This window comes from Callospermophilus lateralis, chromosome X (assembly GCF_048772815.1).
Source record: "Callospermophilus lateralis isolate mCalLat2 chromosome X, mCalLat2.hap1, whole genome shotgun sequence".
Taxonomy (NCBI): Eukaryota; Metazoa; Chordata; class Mammalia; order Rodentia; family Sciuridae; genus Callospermophilus; species Callospermophilus lateralis.
The window spans coordinates 95816940-95836809 of NC_135325.1; the positions used below are offsets into that span (position 1 = coordinate 95816940).

Below are 19870 nucleotides of genomic sequence, written 5' to 3' on the forward strand. Positions count from 1 at the left end.
AAAATGATGATCTACTTAATGATGATCTTGCCTGAAATTTTCAACTTTACAATGGTGTGAAATCAGTACATATTAAAAAGAAACTGTATTTCAAGTTTTGAATTTTGATCTTTTTAATAAATTACATGAGATATTTCATATTTTATTATAAAATAGACTTTGTGTCAGCTGATTTTGTCCTAACTATTGACTAATGTAAGATTGCTGAGCACTTTTAAGGTAAACTAATCTAAACTATGATATTTGGCAGGTTAGGTGTATTTAAACACATTTTCTTTCCTTTTTTTAAAAAATAAGAGTCAGGTTTTGCTATTTTGCCCAGACTGGTCTTGAACTTTTGGGTTCAAGTAATGCTCCTGCCTCAGCCTCCCAAGTGACTAGGACTACCGATGCAAGTGCCCAGCTTGTTTTCTGTTTTTATTATTATTATTTTTACACTAGTCATCCTAATGGGTACAAAGTGGTATCTCATTATAGTTTTGAATGGCATTTCCCTAAATGTTAGATATTGTGAGCATTTTCATGTGCTTTTGACCATTTGTATATCCTGTTTGGTGAAATGTCTATTCAGGTCCTCTGCCTCTGTTTTTGCTGGGGGAGAGGGGCGGGTACCGGGGATTGAACTCAGGGGCACTTGACCACTTAGCCACATACCCAGCCCTATTTTGTATTTTATTTAGAGACAAGGTCTCAATAAGTTACTTACTTAACACCTCTCTTTTGCTGAGGCTGGCTTTGAACTTGCGATCCTCCTGCCTCAGCCTCCTGAGCTGCTGGGATTACAGGCCTGCACCACCACACCCAGTCTTTGCCTCTTTTTGAGTTTTTTTTCTTTGTTGTTGAGTTTTTAGAATTCTCTCTATATTCTGGATATGAATCCCTTATCATATATGATAGATAACTATTTTCCCCCATTCTTTGTGTTGCTTTGAGACTATGTTGATATTGCCATTCTATACACAATTTTTAAAAAATTTTCACAAATTTCAGCTTGTTAATTATTTTTGTTATCTGTGTCCTTAGTGTCCTATCAAAGAAATCAATGCCAGATCCAGTGGCATGAAGCTTTTGTCTCACATTTTCTTCTGAGAGTTTTAGATATCATATTTGGGTCTTTGATCCATTGTGAGTTCATTTTGTACACAGTGTTACGTAAAATCTACCTTTCTTCTTTCACATGTGGATATCCAGTATTCCCAGCATCATTTATTAAGACTGCCCTTTCCGAGGAGTGTTCATTTGGCACCCTTGTCAAATATCATTTGGCCATATATGTGATAGTTTATTTTCATGTTTTCTATTTTATTCGATTGTTCTGTATGTCTTTTTGAAAGGACCATGCTGATTATTGATTATTATAGCTTTTAAATAAGTCTTGAAATCAGAAGTATGAGTCTTCCAGCTTTGTTCATCGTTTTCAAAATCATTCTGGCTATTCAGGTTCTCTTGAGGTTCTGTATGAATTCTTTTTTTTTAATTTGTTTTAATTAGTTACACATGACAGTACAATGACCTTGACATAGCATACATTTGAATCAGATATAATTTCTCATTTTTCTGAGTGTACAGGTCGCAGAATTACATTGGTCATGCAGTCACATATATACACACAGAAATAATAATGTTTGTTTCATTCTACTGTCTTTCCTATCCCCCCTTCCCCTCCCCTCCCCTCCCCTCCCATCACTTCTCTCTACCCAATCTAATGTGACACATTTTTTTTTCTTTTTCTTCACATCGTCAAACATGTATTCTGTATAATGATGAGGGTCTCCTTCCATCTTCCGTGCAATTCCCCTTCTCCCACCCTTTCCCTCTCACCTCTCTTCCCTATTTAGTGATAATCTTCTTCTCATGCTCTTCCTCACTACACCATTTTGAGTCACCCCCCCCCTTATATCAGGAAGACATTTGGCATTTGTTTTTTAGGGATTGGCAAACTTCACTTAGCATAATCTGCTCTAATGCCATCCATTTCCCTGCAAATGCTATGATCTTGTTATTTTTTAGTGTTGAGTAATATTCCATTGAGTATATATGACACATTTTTTTTTTTATCCATTCATCCATTGATCAGCATCTAGGTTGGTTCCACAGTCTAGCTATTGTGAATTGTGCTGCTATAAACATTGATGTGGCTGTGTCCCTGTAGTATGCTGTTTTTAGGTCTTTTGGGTATAGTCCGAGAAGAAGAATAGCTGTGTCAATGGTGGTTCCATTCCCAGATTTCCAAGGAATCTCCATATTGCTTTCCAAATTGGCTGCACCATTTTGCAGTCCCACCAGCAATGTATGAGTGTACCTTTTTCCCTGCATCCTTGCCAGCACTTGTTGTTGTTTGACTTCATAATGGCTGCCATTCTTACTGGAGTGAGATGGTATCTTGGCCATATTACCAAAAGCACTTTACAAATTCAATGCGATTCCAATCAAAATCTCAACAACATTTCTCCCAGAAATAGAAAAAGCAATTATGAAATTCATCTGGAAAAATAAGAGACCCAGAATAGTTAAAGCAATTCTAAGCAGGAAGAGTGAAACAGGTGGTATCACTATACCAGATTTTAAACTATACTACAGAGCAATAGTAACAAAAACAGCATGGTACTGGCACCAAAACAGGCGGGTAGACCAATGGTACAGAATAGAGGACACAGAGACCAACCCACGAAATGACAACTACCTTATATTAGACAAAGGTGCTAAAAGCATGCAATGGAGATAGGATAGCATCTTCAACAAATGGTGCTGGGAAAACTGGAAATCCATATGCAACAAAATGAAATTGAATCCCTTTCTCTCACCTTGCACAAAAGTTAACTCAAAATGGATCAAGGAGCTAGGAATCAGACCAGAGACTCTGCGTCTAATAGAAGATAAAGTTGACCCTAATCTCCATCACATGGGGGCAGGCCCCAAATTCCTTAATAAGACACCTATAGCACAAGAGTTAAAACCAAGAATCAACAAATGGGACGAATTCAAACTAAAAAGCTTTTTTCTCAGCAAGAGAAACAATAAGAGAGGTAAATAGGGAGCCTACATCCTGGGAACAAATATTTACCCCCCCACACTTCAGATAGAGCTCTAATCTCTAGAGTCTACAAAGAACTCAAAAAGTTAAACAACAAAAAAAACAAATAACCCAATCAACAAATAGACCAAGGACCTAAACAGAAACTTCTCAGAAGAGGATATACAATCAAACAACAAATACATGAAAAAATGCTCACCATCTCTAGCAGTCAGAGAAATGCAAATTAAAACTGTATGAATTCTAGGATGGGTTTTTCTATTTTTGTAGAAAATAGCACTGGGCAGAGCTCTACCACTGAGGCACCTCCCCAGCCCATGCCATATGGAATTTTGAGAAAGATTGCATTGAATCTTGAGGTCACTTTAGATAGAATTGACATCTTAATAATATTAAATTTTGTAATACATGGACATGAGATGTGTTTCTATTAATTTGCATCTTCAATTTCTTTCATAAGAAATAATATGGCCATACAAACCTTTGACCTAGTTTGTTAAATTAATTCCTAAGTATTTTATTCATCCTGACGCTATTGTAAATGGAACTATGTTTGTAATTTCCTTTTCCTGAGGTTTATTGTTAGTTTATAGAAATATGACTGATTTTTGTGTGGTGACTTTGTATCCTGATACATAGTGGAATTAATTTATCAGTTCTAACAGTTTTTTTGATATCTGTAAGGTTTTCCACATGTAAGATCATGCCATCTTCAAAGGCATATTTTGCTTTTTTACAACAGGATGTCTTTTATTTATTTATTTATTTTGTTTCTAATTGCTCTGGTTAGAAATTCCAGGACTATGTTGAATAAAAGGGGCATCTTTGTCTTCTTCCTGGTCTTAGAAAAAGCTTTCAGTCTTTCACCAGTGAATGTAATGTTTGCTTCAGTTTTTTCATATATAGCTTTATTATTGTGAAGTACTTTTTTGTATTTGTAGCTTGTTGAGTATTTTTATAATGAAAGTTTTTTTTGGGGGGGGTACTGGGGATTGACTCCAGGGGTGCTCAATACCTGAGCCATCTATCCAGGTGTTTTTATTTTTTATTTAAAGACAGGGTCTCACTAAGTTGCTTAGGGGCTCGCTAAATTGCTGAGGCTGGCTTTGAACTCACAATCCTCCTGTCTCAGCCTCCTGACCCACTGGATTACAGGCATGTGCCACCATACTTGGCTTTTTCTTATTTTTCTATTCATTCTTTCATTTGTGTCTGCTGTAATCTTCATCATTTTCTTCCTCTTCATAAGTCTGGATTCAGTTTGATAAAGTATTGTAACTATAGTCCTTAATTAATTATTACCACTTTAGAAAATTTTGGAGGATTTTTTTTAATGAGTCTAACAAATTTTATTTTGGATCTTTTTTTGGTAGTTCTGGAGGTGGAACCCAGACTCTTGCTCATGCTGGGCAAGTGCTCCACCAATGACCTGCACTCCAACCATATTTTGGAATAATTTTTGATTTACAGAAGAGTTGGAAAGATTGGACAGAACATTCCACCCAGTTTTTGGGGAATGACATTGATAGCCCTGGTTTTAGGAGTTCTCAGGAATGTTTGAAAATGTGTTTCATGGCTTCTTCTCTTTCCCTCTTCAGATTAGTCAAAGCTCTAGTTCCAGCTGCTTAGTGTCAGACCTCAGGGGAACAACTAGGGCTGCTAAATCTTTTTCTCAGTACTTCTTTGGAAAAGCTATAAAAACAACAAAAACAATAAACAGATCATGTTAGAGAGCATTATTGAAGACAAACTTCTTAAATCCACTGGCAGAAATGCTGAGACTGAACTATTACTAAGTGAGATATAAATCCCAAGTTCAGGGAACCCCAAATCTCTGCATGAGCACAATTCAGAAATGCTAGTATTTAAGAATATGCTCAGCCAGGCACAGTGATGCACACCTGTAATCCCAGCAGCTCAAGAGGCTGAGGCAGGAAGTTCACGAGTTCAAAGCCAGCCTCAGCAAAAGCAAGGTGCTAAGCAACTCAGTGAGACCCTGTCTCTAAATAAAATACAAAATAGGGCTGGGGATGTGGCTCAGTGGTTGAGTGCTCCTGAGTTCAATCCCCAATAACAATATAAAAAAAGAATATACACTTCTTTATGTCAAGTACAATTGGCCCTCTTTTCTCAAAGGGTCCCATATTTGTGGGTCAAACAACCACAAATTGAAAATATTTGAAAAAAAAATTGTGTCTCTACTGAACATTTACAGACTCTCTTTCTTGTCATTATTCCCTAAACAATAGAGTATAACAACTATCTATGTATCAGTTACATTGTATTAGGTATTATAAGTAATCCAGAGATCATTTAAAGCAGAAGGAAGGATGTGCATAGGTTATAGGCAAATACAACTCCATTTTGTGTAAGGGACTTGAGCATCTAAAGATTTTTTGGTTTCCACAGGTGGAACCAAATTCCCAAGGATACTAAGGGAGAACTGTAGTTAAGAACATGATGAAACCATGTTTTCCAGGTTGCAGTCCCAGCTCTGCCATTTACTAACCGTGGGCTATGGGACAAGTGACTAAACCTCCCTGTGCCTCAGTCATGTCATCTTTTGGGGAGGGAAGGGGGTAGTGGGGTGTGAACTTAAGGGCAATCGACCAGTGAGCCATATCCCCAGCCGTATTTTGTATTTTATTTAGAGTCAGGGTCTCACTGAGTTGCTTAGCACCTTACTTTTGCTGAGGCTGGCTTTGAACTCATGATCTTCCTGCCTCAGCCTCCTGAGACACTGGGAATACAGGTGCACCACCATGCCCAGCAGTCATCTCATCTTTTTTTTAAAATTTTTTTTTAGTTGTAAATGGACACAATATCTTTATTTATTTTTATGTGGTGCTGAGGATCAAACCCAGTGCCTCACACGTGCAAGGCAGGTACTCTACCACTGAGCTACAGCCCCAGCCCCCAGTCATGTCGTTTTTAACATTAAGCTAATAGAAGTCCTTATCTCAAAGGTTGTTATGAGGATTAGATGGATTAACTGTGTGTGCAGTGTTTCCAACAATGCCTAAGTCAGTAAATGCTAGATATTGTTAACTCAGCTGTTATTATTTTTGGCTTTTAGGAAGTGGGAGAACAGACCACATGAACCATTAAAAATACTGGTATTGATACATTTCTTTTATGTGCTTGATTTGAACAGAAACTCAGCCACCTGTGACGAATTTGAGTGTCTCTGTTGAAAACCTCTGCACAGTAATATGGACATGGAATCCTCCAGAGGGAGCCAGTCCAAATTGTAGTCTAAGGTATTTCAGTCATTTTGGTGACAAACAGGACAAGGTAAGTTTCCTGGAACATACTGCATTATTGAGGTAAAGTGAACACTATGTATTGGGAGCCAAGAATAAGTCAAAATTCTAATCTTACTTCAAACTGGGAGCTTTATTTTGGGTTGTAGCCAAATTTCAAGAGGGGTTTAACCAGCTATTGACAAAACTGAACTTTTAAAAACTATTTATGTTATTATTAAAATTTATTTTTACCTGTCAACTTGCATCTATATAACAATTTCAGTTTTTCCAGGAACTTTCATATTTACCATCTAGTACAGATAGATATGCAAGAACTTTGTGATCTACAGTAAGTGGCTATATAGAAAGTGAAAATTTAAGATGTCAAGTGGTAGGTGGGTTTGAGCAGAAAGTTTCCTGAAGTTTGAGGAAAAATGAAGAAAACTTTAAACTTTTCTAGTCAAATGTAGTCAACTGATTTAAGTAAATTGGTATTAACATGGTTGGATAATTACAGGGTCTTTATGATCTTATTCAATTGTTATATCAATCTATATCTATATCTATATCTATTTTAGTTGTAGATGGACACAATACCTTTATTTTATTTATTTATTTTTATGTGGTGCTAAGGATCGAACCCAATGCCTCACATGTGGAAGGCAAATAAATGCTCCACCACTGAGCCACAATCCCAGCCCTTCTTTATACCTTCTTTCAGTATGTATATGTTTGTAATGGGAAAAGGGTATTCGGGGTTATATTTGTCCAGGATTTTGAGGAGGCTGATATAGTGAGTTATGAAATCATTATTCTGAAGCAGCTTTGGTGGTGGGATGAGTCAAACTAAATTTAGTTGGCATACTACTCTTAACTGACTTAGCTGGTAAGTGATTTAACCTCTCTGAGCCTTAGTATCCTGTGTGTCAAATGGGACCCCACTCACTTCCCTGGCTTGTTGGCCTGTAACAAATACTATATGTGAAAGTTGAATAGTGATTGGAACAGGGAAGTTTCCAGAGGGAAATTTGCTTTCCTCTCTCTTCTCTGCTGAGATATTAATTATGGCTTAGGTATTAATTGAGGCTTGTCAGGAGTATTTGTGTATGATTGATTAAATGGAATGAACTCAGGGGTACTTTCCCCAGCCTTTTAATTTTCTTTTGAGATACATCTCACCTGGCTAGAAATATTGCTTTCTGCTTTTTTTTTATACTGGATATTGAATCCAGAAGTACTTTACCACTGAGCTTTATCCCTAGCTGCCTACCCAACTTTTGAGTCAGGGTCTTGCTAAGTTGCTTAGAGCTTCACTAAATTGCTTAGAGCCTCACTAAGTTGCTTGAACTTGTGATCCTTTCCTCAGCCTCCTGTGTCATTGGCATTACAGGTGTGTGCCACTGTGCCTGGCAGTATTTGCATTTTAGAAGCGGTCCTCTAATAGGCTAAAAGCCTTGTGATAATTTTAATAGTGAAACTCAAGTTCCCATTGGCTTCTTCTTATTCTTAAGAAAGAGCCTTAAACATTTGAAATCTTAGTGCTTGTTTTGGTAGTTCAGCCTTGAGAAATTCAGGAAAAGAATTGCCTTTGTGTGTGAACCCATGGTCACATAAGTATCTAAGTGGCACTCTGAGGAGAGTCAGGTCTCTTTTTGTTAACTTGTCAAGGATCAGTTAGGTAAATATGCTGATATTCTAGCCCAGAAATTAAGTGTACTTAGAGAAATTTAGACTTGAAAGTCTAAGCCTTAAGAGACAGTGCAATTAAACAGAATTGAGTTTGAAAATTTGTCTCTTTCCCTTTCAAGCTGTGTGACCTTGGGAAGTCACTTCACCTCCCTGAGTCTTCATTTCCTTTTTTTTTTTTTTTAATATGAGGTGTGGCTGAGGATTTCATGTTCATTAAAGGAAAAGAGGTTTGTCATGTACGGGACACAGTTTGTGCTCAAGTAATTGTTAGCTATTATTATTATTACTATTGTTAGGTTGAAACATGCAAAATTGCACTATTATAGCACAAAAATGGTTGAATGTTGACAGTATTATATAATTCAGCCTAATATTATCATTTAATTTTGCTCCTTCTATTTCACTTCTGAAGACACCAGATGGAGACCATAAAGGGTGACCTCTGCCTGAGTCCTTGTTAATTTTAACCATTTGAAAGTTTAATATTTATCAATCCTTTAGTTGTGATAAATGCAGATTATTCCTTCCAATCAGTAATGGGGGATTTCCTGTCTGCCTATTGAAGTTTACTGTGCCAAAGCTGAAAATGAGTGGCAGGAGTAATTTTCCTCTCTCCTTTCTGTCATTTGTATACAGCATTATTATCATAGGTAAAAGATGGGTGTATATACCTTTGAAACATTGAAGCAGTGGCATTAGCATGGTTAGTACATGTTAGGGGGCTTATGCAGTGTCCAGTGGTCCCAAGTTGCTAAGTGAGATAAACTCCGGAGGTCATTTTCAATCTTCAGATAGTAGGCTTATCAGTCAATGTCTATTAATTCCTTAATCTGAAAAGTAGAAGAGGCATCTGGCATCAGATTTTAGTTATCTTTCATCACTAAGAGATAGGCAAGTCCCACTGGGTGAGTTAATCAAAAGTCCCTTCTGTCCAGGCATCTAGAGAGGCAAAAGCTGAAACTGACTCCATTTCTTTCTGAGAAAGGAAATTTGGAGTTGAGAAGATGCAATCTAGCCAAGTGACCATTGGTCCAGAAAAATGAGTTCAGGACTCTGGTCTTGGTTTTTGATAAATTTTCAAAGGATGCCAGATTCCCTGAGGGGTGGAGAATAATACAGCAGCTACCAGTGGAATGATTCACCAAAGCCGAAAGTCACGTGGGAGCACTCACACATATCTCATTAAGATCTGATGGGAGGAATCTAGTCCTGTAATGAGGAGAGAGATGCCTGACTTGGCAATCATTAATAATCAGAGTTCCTATTTTTTTTTTTTTGGTAGTACTATGGATCAATCACAGGGGTGCTTTATCACTGAGCTACGCTTCCAGCCCTTTTTATTTTTATTTTGAGACAGGGTCTTGCTGAGTTGTCCAGTCTGGCCTTGAACTTGTCATATTCCTGCCTCAGCCTCCTGAATGGCTGAGATTACAGGTGTGCACCACAGTGCCCAGCCACAGTTCCTACATTATTCATATCAATTTAACATTATATACCTTGAACTCTCAAATGCTTTAAAAACATTATTTTTTTTTAAATGTTTCCTCCTAGTATTCCTTTTCTAAATTATCTTATTATTCATATGCCTAAAAGATAAGATACAGATATAGGTACTAAAGCATTTTTAAAAAATCTAAATTCCATTATAATAAAAATCTCTGTGTAATAAAACTCCTCAGCCCTCTAACTGAAACAATATCTAATATAATAAGAGAACTGTGATTTTTTAATGATGATTCTAATTTATGCTGTTTTTAAATTCCTGGAAATTTTTTTTTTTTTTTTTTTTTTTTTTTTGTGACGCAGGAGCTTGAACCTAGGGCTTCACACCTGCTAGACAAGCACTCTACCACTGAGCTACACCCCAGTTCTAATTTATGGTATCTGATGGTACATTTTCCCCTGGTATCCTCAAAGGGCAAATACAGATTCCAAACAAGAATTATCAAGGATCATTGAGTCACTGTGATTCATTTAGGGATAGATAGGACTTGTGTTCAGTAAAATTGTGAGGTTAGTGAAATTTTCATGCAAAGTCTTCCTGTTACCTTACACGTGATGCTGGGAGTTGGTCTTCAGTTTCACAGGCCCAGAAACCTCATTTCCTCAGCACCCATTCATCTCTCAAGGTACAATTCCTTACTTTGCTTTGAAAACTAAAATGACGAAGCATTCTAGAAAGACTTCTGTCAGCATAACTGGTGTGTTCCATCCTGGTAAGCAGAGCCTATATGGGAAGCCAAATGATAAGTAGGTTTCTTGGCAAGGAATCAGGAATTTGTTGTGAAAATGTACTTTGCTAAGAATAGCTTGAGGCCCCACTGAGGGTAAGCAGAGCTTTGCTGGCTACTCGATGTCCACGTAGCAAAGTCACCCTCTCTTTCCTCCCAGCCAGAATTTTGCTCAAAGATACTTCTTTTTCCAGGCGGACCAACTTCCCTGTTCATAGTGCTGTCTTGACTGAGCCTAAGAACTATTCTGTCTCTGTAAAATGATTTTTCTCATGTCTTTGCTATGGTTTATTTCTTGTTGATTTACCAGCTACTTCTTAGCAGGTATCCTTATGTCCAGGTTTTGGAGGTGTCTGCAGTTCCTCTCTTGCTTAGCTGGCATTAAGCATGTGAAATTTTAGAATAGCTGTTTGGGGTGGTAGATTGAGCTAGTTGGAACCAATTTTCCCCTTCATGGTCATCAACACATTATAAAAGGAAATACTATCTGAAACTTGAGTCAGAAACTTGCAAAACAGGAAGCTCGCTCCTTGGAGCTCTGATTAAAAGCAGCTCCATTCTTAATTATTCCAACTCTGTCACCTTTGGAAATGTTAATTTTCCAGAGTCATTTAATTTCATTATTCTGAATCATAATAACTGAACTTGTGACTTATGTCTTTAAGATGTCTATAAGTTGACTTTTGTGGTTCCACAAATCTCATCTACTTTTTAGAGTAAGAGTATATATACTCAGTGCACATAGTGACTCTTGAAATTTATATGCATATGGAGGATGATCACAATAATCAAACAGTACAGAAAAGTGTTTAATGAAAACCATTTCTTTGGTTTTCAATCCCTAGAGATAACCACAACTACCAGATTCTTAAAGCGATCCTTTTTTACTGATCTTGATGGTATCTGCTTGAAATTGAATTTTGATAATCATATTGTGTTTCCTTTAAAGTGGTTTTTGGCAGCTGATGTGTTAGCATGGTAGGTTTGTGAATAAACTTCATGATGTTGACACTTGTAAAATGTAGAAAATTGTCTTTAATCCACACCAGGCTTTGTCACTGGTGGCACAACTTATATTTGGTGCCGGGTTGTTTGTTGTGGAATGGATGGCTGTTGTGTGTCTTGCAGGATATTTAGCACCATCCTTAACCTCTATCCTCTAGATGCTAGTAGTTCCCTACCTTCCAAGTTATGAATGTCTAGATATTACTGACTTTCCCCAGGGATGGCAAGAAAACAAAACTACTCTCAATTGAAGATCACTGATCTACACCATTTGACAACTTACCATTTCAAAAACATTTGGGCATGCTCATGTTTAATTTTTTAAGCACATTTTTGTGTGTTTGCTTCATCAATGCTTTTTTTTTAACTTTCTAACCTTAGATTATTGCTCCAGAAACACATCGTTCAAAGGAAGTACCCCTAAATGAGAGGATTTGTCTGCAAGTGGGGTCCCAGTGTAGCACCAATGAAAGTGAGAAGCCCAGCATTTTGGTGGAAAAGTGCATTTCACCCCCTGAAGGTAACTGAAAAAGCACTCTCTCTGTGTTTACAGATTAAATCCAAATTCAGGATGTTTTGAGGGAAGAATGTTAAAAAGGAAAAATAAGCATGTTGGCTTAGTTTCACTAAATACTAGCCCTAGGAAAAACTGTTAAGTAATGAGGTTGATCATTGTCCCCCACTCTCACATTACCTAATGTTCTTCCAGTTCTTATGTTGCATACTGATAAGAGCAGGGCTACGAGATACTAGCTGTCTTAGGTTTAAATCCCAGCTGTCACTTATCACAGTAAAAGTATGATCTGAGGCAGATTCCTTAGCCCCTCTACACCTCAATTTTTTCGTCTGTAAAATGGGGATGATGGTGATAACTACCTCTTAAGATTATTGAAGGGATTATCTAAGTCAATATACATAAGGTACTTAGAATGATCCCTGGCAAGAGCAAATGCTATACATATATGTTCTTCCTTTTTTTTTTTTTTTTTTTAATATACCTGGGATTGAACCCAGGGGCACTTAACCATGAGCCACATCTCCAGCCCCTTTTATTTTTTATTTTGAGACATCTCTTGCTAATTTGCTTGCTGAGGCTTGCCTTGAATTTGTAATCCTCCTACCTGAGCCTCCCAAGCCTCTGGGATTACAGATATGCATCACCATGCCTGGCCATTATGTTATTTCTTAATATTATGTTGTCCCTTGGTTGGGTAGGGAAGGGCCTTATTTTCCACCTCCAAACCTTAGCACTGCATATCCTACCTGCCTTGCGTTGATCAAAACCTGTGAAATGCTATTTATAAAGTTATAAAATTCAGGACTGCCAAGAGATTGGAAGCATGGTTTAAGATAACTTACTTGCTCTGTTCACATTTCTTTAGGAGTTTAATAATCTGAGAAAAAGTTATATTATGACATAAAATGGTTGATGATGGCTTGGTGCAGTACTCCTTCAAGGATTATTAAGGGAAACAAGTTTATTTATTTATTTTTTGGGGGTACTGGGAATTGAACCCAGGGGTGCTTAACTACTGAGCCATATCCCCAGCCCTTTTTTGTATTTTATTTAGAGACAGGGTCTTGCTAAGTTGCTGAGGCTGGCCTTGAACCTGTGATCCTCCTGCCTTAGCATCCTGTGTTGCTGGGATTATAGGCATGCACCATCACACTCAGCTACAGATTTATACTTTAACTAAAATAACTTAATGAAGATAGAGATTTCAGTTCAGAAAGATTTTTGTGCTCCTAAAGGCATAACACAACATAAGTAACTGTTAAAGATTGTTTATCTATTCAGAACTATTTCAGGAGGAATATTCTTTACTTTTAAAAATAGTATTGATCAAAAAGAAGGAAGGTATACTATACCTCAGTAAAGTGTTTTTCAATATAGGGTTGGGGCTAGGGATGTAACTCAGTGGTACAGCATGTGGTTAGCATGTGTAAGACCCAGGGTTCCATCCTGAGCACACAAATAATTAATAAATAATGATTAATAAATAAGTAAGTAAGTAAATAAATAAATAAGGGCTGTTGTATTTTTATATTAATTTATGAATAGTCTTTGCGTATGATTGAAATATTATTTGGCCTTTAAACCTCCCTCTCCAGTTAGAGGTAGAAGAGTTTTCTTTGTGTCAGGAGGTGAGAAACAAGGTTGCAAACCTTAGATTTGGATTTTGGCTATCTGGGTGATTTCTGGGTAAAATGGGATGAGAGATTCTGGTAAAGCAGCTTGAACATCCTCCGCCAACCACCATGCCACAGAAAAATTGGCAAGCAGGGTCCTAAATTCTTACCTGGTTTTTCTAGGTGATCCTGAGTCTGCTGTAACGGAGCTCCAATGCGTTTGGCACAACCTGAGCTACATGAAGTGTTCATGGCTTCCTGGAAGGAATACAAGTCCTGACACTAACTATACTCTTTACTATTGGTGAGTATGTATGTGTACTGGAGGACTGATTATGATTGCATAGGGAACCTTTTGATTCAACCTAGTTTTTTTTTTTTTTTAAAGGAACAGCCTATTATTCTCTACAAAGGCAAGGAGGAGGGCACTTTACTTCAGTGGAAAATGCATCTGCTTTGTGTGTCTTCTTTTAAAAAAATGCTTCCTAGTATGTTCACATAGCTGTATATTCATCACCTTAATCAATTTTAAAATACTTTAATTACTTCAAAGAAACCTGATCCCACGAGTACTCGACTCCCTTTCTTCTCACCCTCCCAACCCCTGGGAACTACTCATCTATTTTCTATCTCTATAGATTTGTCTATTCTGGACATTTAATACAAATGGAATCATGTAATGTGGGGACTTTTGAGACTGGCTTCTTTCACTAGGCACAGTGTTTTCAAGGTTCATCTGTGTTGTAGGATGTATCAGAATATCATCACATTTTATTGCTAAATAATATGCTATTGTAGGGATATACTATGTTTTCTTTATCTGTTCATCAGTTGATGGACATTGGGTTGTTTTCTGCTGTCGGCTGTTGTGAATAATGTTGCTATAAACATTCATGCACAACTATTTATGTGAACCTATGTTTTCACTTCTTTAGGAGTACCCATGAGTAGAATTGCCGAACTGTATGCTAACTATGTTTGATTGTTTAATGAAGGCTGATTTTTCTTAACATTATTGAAAATATCAACAAGTCAAAAAAAAACCACCTTTCTACTTTTAACTCTAGATGCATAGGGTATTGGTGTGTGTGTGTGTGTGTGTGTGTGTGTGTGTGTGTGTGTGTGTGTATGTATCCACACATACTTTTTTGGAAACCTCTTGGGTAACTGTAATGCAATATCAAAACTAGAAAATTGGCATTGGTATCATCCACAACCTTATTCACAGCTCACCAGTTTTACATGTGCTTGTGTATGCTCACTGCAATTTTATCACATTTGAAATATAGAATGGTTCTATTGCTACAAAGATGCCTTGAGTTGCCCTTTTATAGCCATACTTTCCTTCTGCACCTGCTTTTCTCTGCATTCCTCTCTCCCAGGTGTCTCTAGCCACTGGCATCTACTAATCTATTCTCCATCTCTATAATTTTGTCAGTTCAACAATGTTACTGGAATGGAATCCTATAGTGTGTACTACTTAAAACTGGCCATTTTTTTAACACACAAATGCCCTTAAACCTCATGCAAGTTGTTACATATATCAAGAGTTTGTTCAACAATGTTACTGGAATGGAATCCTACAATGTATACCACTTAAAACTGGCCTCTTTTTTTTTACACACACAAAATGGTCTTAAACTTCATGCAAGTTGTTACATGTATCAAGAGTTTGTTCCTTTTCATTGTGGTATTCCATAATATGGATGTACACCTGATTTTTGTTTTTAATTTTTTGATACTAAGGATTGAACCCAAGGATGCTTTACCACTGAGGTAAATTCCCAGCTCATTTTAGTTTTTATTTTGAGACATTTTCACTAAGTTGCTGAGGGTCTTGCTAAGTTGCTGAGGCTGACCTCAAAATTGTGAGCCTATTACCCCAGCCTCCCAAGTTGCTAGGAAAACAGTTGTGTGCCACCATGCCTGACTGGATGCACCTGTATGTTTAACCATTCATTCATTGAAAGGCATTTTGGTTTCCTGTTTGTTGCTATTACAAATAAAACTTCTAGGGCTGGGGATGTGGCTCAAGCGGTAGTGTGCTCACCTGGCATGCGTGCGGCCCGGGTTCGATCCTCAGCACCACATACAAACAAAGATGTTGTGTCCGCCGATAACTAAAAAATAAATATTAAAATTCTTTCTCTCTCTCTCTCCCTCTCTCTTAAAAAAAACAAATAAAACTTCTATAAATATTTATGTATAGATTTTTATGTGAGCATGACTTTTTACTTCTCTTGAATAAGTACACAGGAGTGCAAATTACTGAGTCATATGGTAATTACTTGTTAATATTTTTAAAAAATTGCTAAAGTATTACTTACCTAGGGCAGTTGGACCATATTACATTGCTGCCATCAATCTAATTCAATTCAATAAGCCTTTATTTAGCACACTTTGTAGGTAAAGCACTGAATGGGCAGCAGACAAGAAACTTGTCCCTTGGCTTCTAAAGCCTAAAATAGACAAGGGGAGATAGAGTCCAACACAGTTATCTTTGTCACTATAAGGCAGTATATGCCATAGGCTGTTGCTGAGGCACGGAAGGATTCTTGTAGGAAGCTAGGGTGGAATGGGAACTGGTGGGAGGGGGAAGCTGAAGGCTTCAAATAGGAGATAGACTGGACAGGTGGGAGAATTTCTTACAGGTTGGCCTCTGGGGAAGAGTGTTCTGAAGAATGGAGAATTTTTTCAAAGTAGGTTTATTTACTCTTTCCAAGGCCCTGAAAATATCATGAATGCATTGACTCTTTTTTTAATCAACATATAATATTTATGCATATTTATGAAATAGAATATTATAATTTGATACATGTATACAATAGGTAATGAGCAAATCAAGGTAATTAACATTTTCATCTCCTCAAATATTATTGGTTCTGTTTTGGGACCTTCAAAGTCTTCTCTACTTATTTTGAAATGTACAATTAATTGTGGACTACTGTTGCCTTATTGTGCTCTAGAATATTAGAACTGCTTCCCTGTTCCCCAACTGTGTATTGGTACATTATCCAAACTCCCATTATTCCTTTTATCTTCAGAAATGGGGATACTGAGTTAGCTTAATAGCAGATGGAGAAGGGAGAATCCAGCCTTGACACTCTATCTTGTACATGGACTTGTTCCCTCACTATTATTTGTTAAAGTGGATCTGAGAGAATGGGGTGTAAAGGACTGTGTCCAGGAGTTCTAAAGCTACCAAATAAGCACTTTCATCCTGGAGTGTTGAGCTGAGCGTAGAGTTCAGTGACAGAGCACTTGCATGAAGTCCTGAGTTTGATCCCCAGCATCACAAAAAAAGAAGAAAATAAAAAAAGAACGAAAGAAAAAGAAAAAAATCCTGGTGTGTCTATTTTGCTTGATGACCTCACAAAAAGTATTTTTGGTATATAAAAACACTCATGAAAAAAAAACACTCATGGCTATAGAATGCAAAAAAAACCCCACAATTTTTTGGTTTAAGTTTATTTTTAACTGATACATAAAAATCATGCATATTTATGAATCATTCATGTGACATTTCAATACATATATAGTGTATATAATTGAACTATATAATTCAATACATTATATAGTGTATAATATTTAAATCATGTTAAACATTTCTACCTCCTCAAACCGCATGACTTTTAGAATGAAAACCTCTAAAGTCAAATTCACTCACGTGTCATGTAGAAGGCTCCTCCTGGCAAAATTGAGCAGCATTGCAGGTGAAACCAGATGGCACTAAGATTGTACGTTTCTTCCTGGAGGTTTACCTGGAGTGCTTTGCCACTGAGCCTCTTCCTGGCCCTTTTATTTTTTATTCTGAGACAAGTCTCACCAAGTTGTTGAGGCTGGCTTTGAACTTGTGATCCTTTTGCCTTAGCCTCCCAAGCTGCTGGGATTATAGGCATGTGCCACCATGCCTGGCTTGTTTCTCCTTTTCTTAAAATGCTTTGTGGCTCCTTGGTGTTTTGGAGTTAAAATACAAACTCTTGAACATGACAAAGACCTTCCATGACCTGGCCCCCATCAACCTCCCTAGCCCTGGTCTCATCTCCTTCCCTCCAGCCCTGCCCTCTTGCAGCCTATCATTTGGTTTACACTAAGCTTCTTTCATATCCTCAGACTGACTTTTCAAGCACTCAGAAGACTGGAATTCAAACAAAATATTCATATAGAATAGTGGAAACATTCTGTTCTTTTGCCCCTCGAATTTTGCCCTTTTACCTAATGCCTCTCATTTGTCTTCATCTCAGCTCAGACACCATTTCCTCTCCAGAAAGCTTTCCTTGACCTCTCAAGTCTAGATACATGTGCTTTCCTCACATCCCGTCCCACCACCTTGTACTTTTGCATGCCAAAGCACTCATCACATTGTGTTATTATTTCCTGTTTACTTGGTGGTAGCCTGCCCCAGGCTACAATCTCCTTTGAAAACAGGGGCTGTGTCTTGTTTTCCCCAGTGCCTCACCATGGTAGGTATTCTACAAATCACTTGTGAATGTTTGGTAGGATCCAAAACTAAAGAACATTCAGTGTTGGGGTGAGAACTTAGGAAGTGTAAGTGACTCAGAAGCATTATAGTATGGGAATCAAAAGAGAAAAGGATGAAGTACATCTGGCTTTCTGAAGACTTGCTAGTAAAGAGGCCAAAGAACTAAGCATAAGAATCACTGGCCTGTGAATATTCTCTCTGATACCTGCATGCTAACACATCAAAAGGGTGGGAAGAAATGATAGAAGTTCATTGGATTGGAGAAAGGAGAGTGGAGGGAAGGGAGAGGAATGGGAATAGGAAAGACAGTAGAATGAATTGGACATAACTTTCCTATGTTCATACATGACCAGTGAAACTCCACCTCATGTACAACCACAAGAATGGGATCCTGATTAGAATAAATTATATTCCATGTATGTATAATGTGTCAAAATAAACTCTACTGTCATGTATATCTAAAAAGAACAAATAAAGAATAGAAGCACTGGCCTGGCTCTGTTGATGTTGCGGTGAAGTCTAGGGAGAGCTGTTACCAAAGATTTTTTTTTTAATTATGTATTATTTATTTATTTTAGTTATCAATGGACCTTTATTATTTATTTATTTATATATGGTGCTGAGAATCAAACCCAGTGCCTCACACATGCCAGGCAAGTGCTCTACCACTGAGCTACAACCCCAGCCCTACTACAGACTTTTAACAATGCCCTAGGAGTTGGTAGCATCCTGAGTTTATTATGCTATTTAATCTCTCTTGCTCTCCCTGGAGGAATTATGGATAAAACTACAGGGAAACCTTTAAAGAGTCTGTATCTATAAGGGAAAGAAAAGAAGTCTTAAAAATCATGTCTCATTCTGTGGCAGACTGTGTGGAAAAATAACATAGCTAATAGAATTGGGTGGTACTGCAGGTGGATGGCTTAATCCTAGGGTTTCTGATAAGATAAAAATTAGGAAGTGTCTTGAGAATATATTAGCACAAAGTAAGTTTCAGTTCAAATTATGCTGAGTGTCTTCTCTGAGTGAATGAATTAGAAGAAAACTGGACTGACCAAGTTTGAAAAAGCATTCTCCTTCCTCTGTGCTTATGTGGGCTCTTGCCAAAGCTGATAGTAGATGGTACTTGGGCTGGCTTTCAGCCCTCAGTTGATGCTTTTTTGCAGGACACAATCTATACAATGATCGAAGGTGGCTCAAGAGAGTGGTAGTTTATTGGCACCCAAGTGGAGTAGGTATCAAAGATCCTACTTTCTATCACACACATTCCCAGAGCTCATCAACAATAGGTTTTTTTTTTTCCCCATAGTAAACATTTGTGATATTCAACACAGGAACTGTTAGCTACTTGTGGCTATTTACATTTAAATTTAAATCAATTAAAATTAAGTTAAAACTTGAGTTGCCCAATCTCACTAGCCAGTTTCACAGTGGTTCTTGTATTGGGCAGCACAGATATGTAACATTTCCATGATCTTGGAAAGTTCTTTAGAACATTGTTGGTAAAGATTCTATATCCTCCTCTATTCTTTCTAGAGTCAAACTGCTTGGATTCAAGTCCTGGCTCTCTTCCTTACTAGCAAGATGATTTAGGGCAAGCCTCTTCTTTCTGAGCCTGAGTTTTATAATCAGTAAAATGGGGGTAGTGATAATAGCACTTAATTCTTAAGGTTGTTGAGGGATGTTATTGTATGAAAAGTGTTTGGAGCCATGACTAACTGCTGGCAAGTATAGAGTAAACACTGAATCCCTGATAGCTGTCATTATTGGTGTGTGTTATTCATCCCCAGTCCCTTGCAGGTAGAGTCATTACACAGTGCTGGCCTCCTCCCCGCTGCCTTGGAGATTTGGCACCAATCTCCTACCTCTTATTTCCCTAGATTGATTCTTTCCCAAACAAAATCACAAAAGCCAGGGAGTCAAGATAGTGCTCATTAGCAAGTACCCAGAAATGATTTAGCTACCCATGTAAATCACATCACATACACTGCCAAAGACTGTTTTCCCTAATCTCCAATCAGAAAATGTGGAGTCATTTTTTAATTTAAAATAG

At 37.5% G+C, this 19870-nt stretch overlaps 1 protein-coding gene across 1 annotated transcript in view; it reads left to right on the forward strand.

Moving 5' to 3' along the window:
- Nucleotides 1-19870, forward strand: part of Il13ra1 (interleukin 13 receptor subunit alpha 1) — a 58990-nt gene that overhangs the window by 5365 nt on the left and 33755 nt on the right. The window contains exons 2-4 of the mRNA XM_077106352.1: nt 6189-6328; nt 11586-11724; nt 13518-13638. Of these exons, the coding sequence (XP_076962467.1) occupies nt 6189-6328; nt 11586-11724; nt 13518-13638 (400 nt within the window). The remainder of the gene's footprint in view (nt 1-6188; nt 6329-11585; nt 11725-13517; nt 13639-19870) is intronic.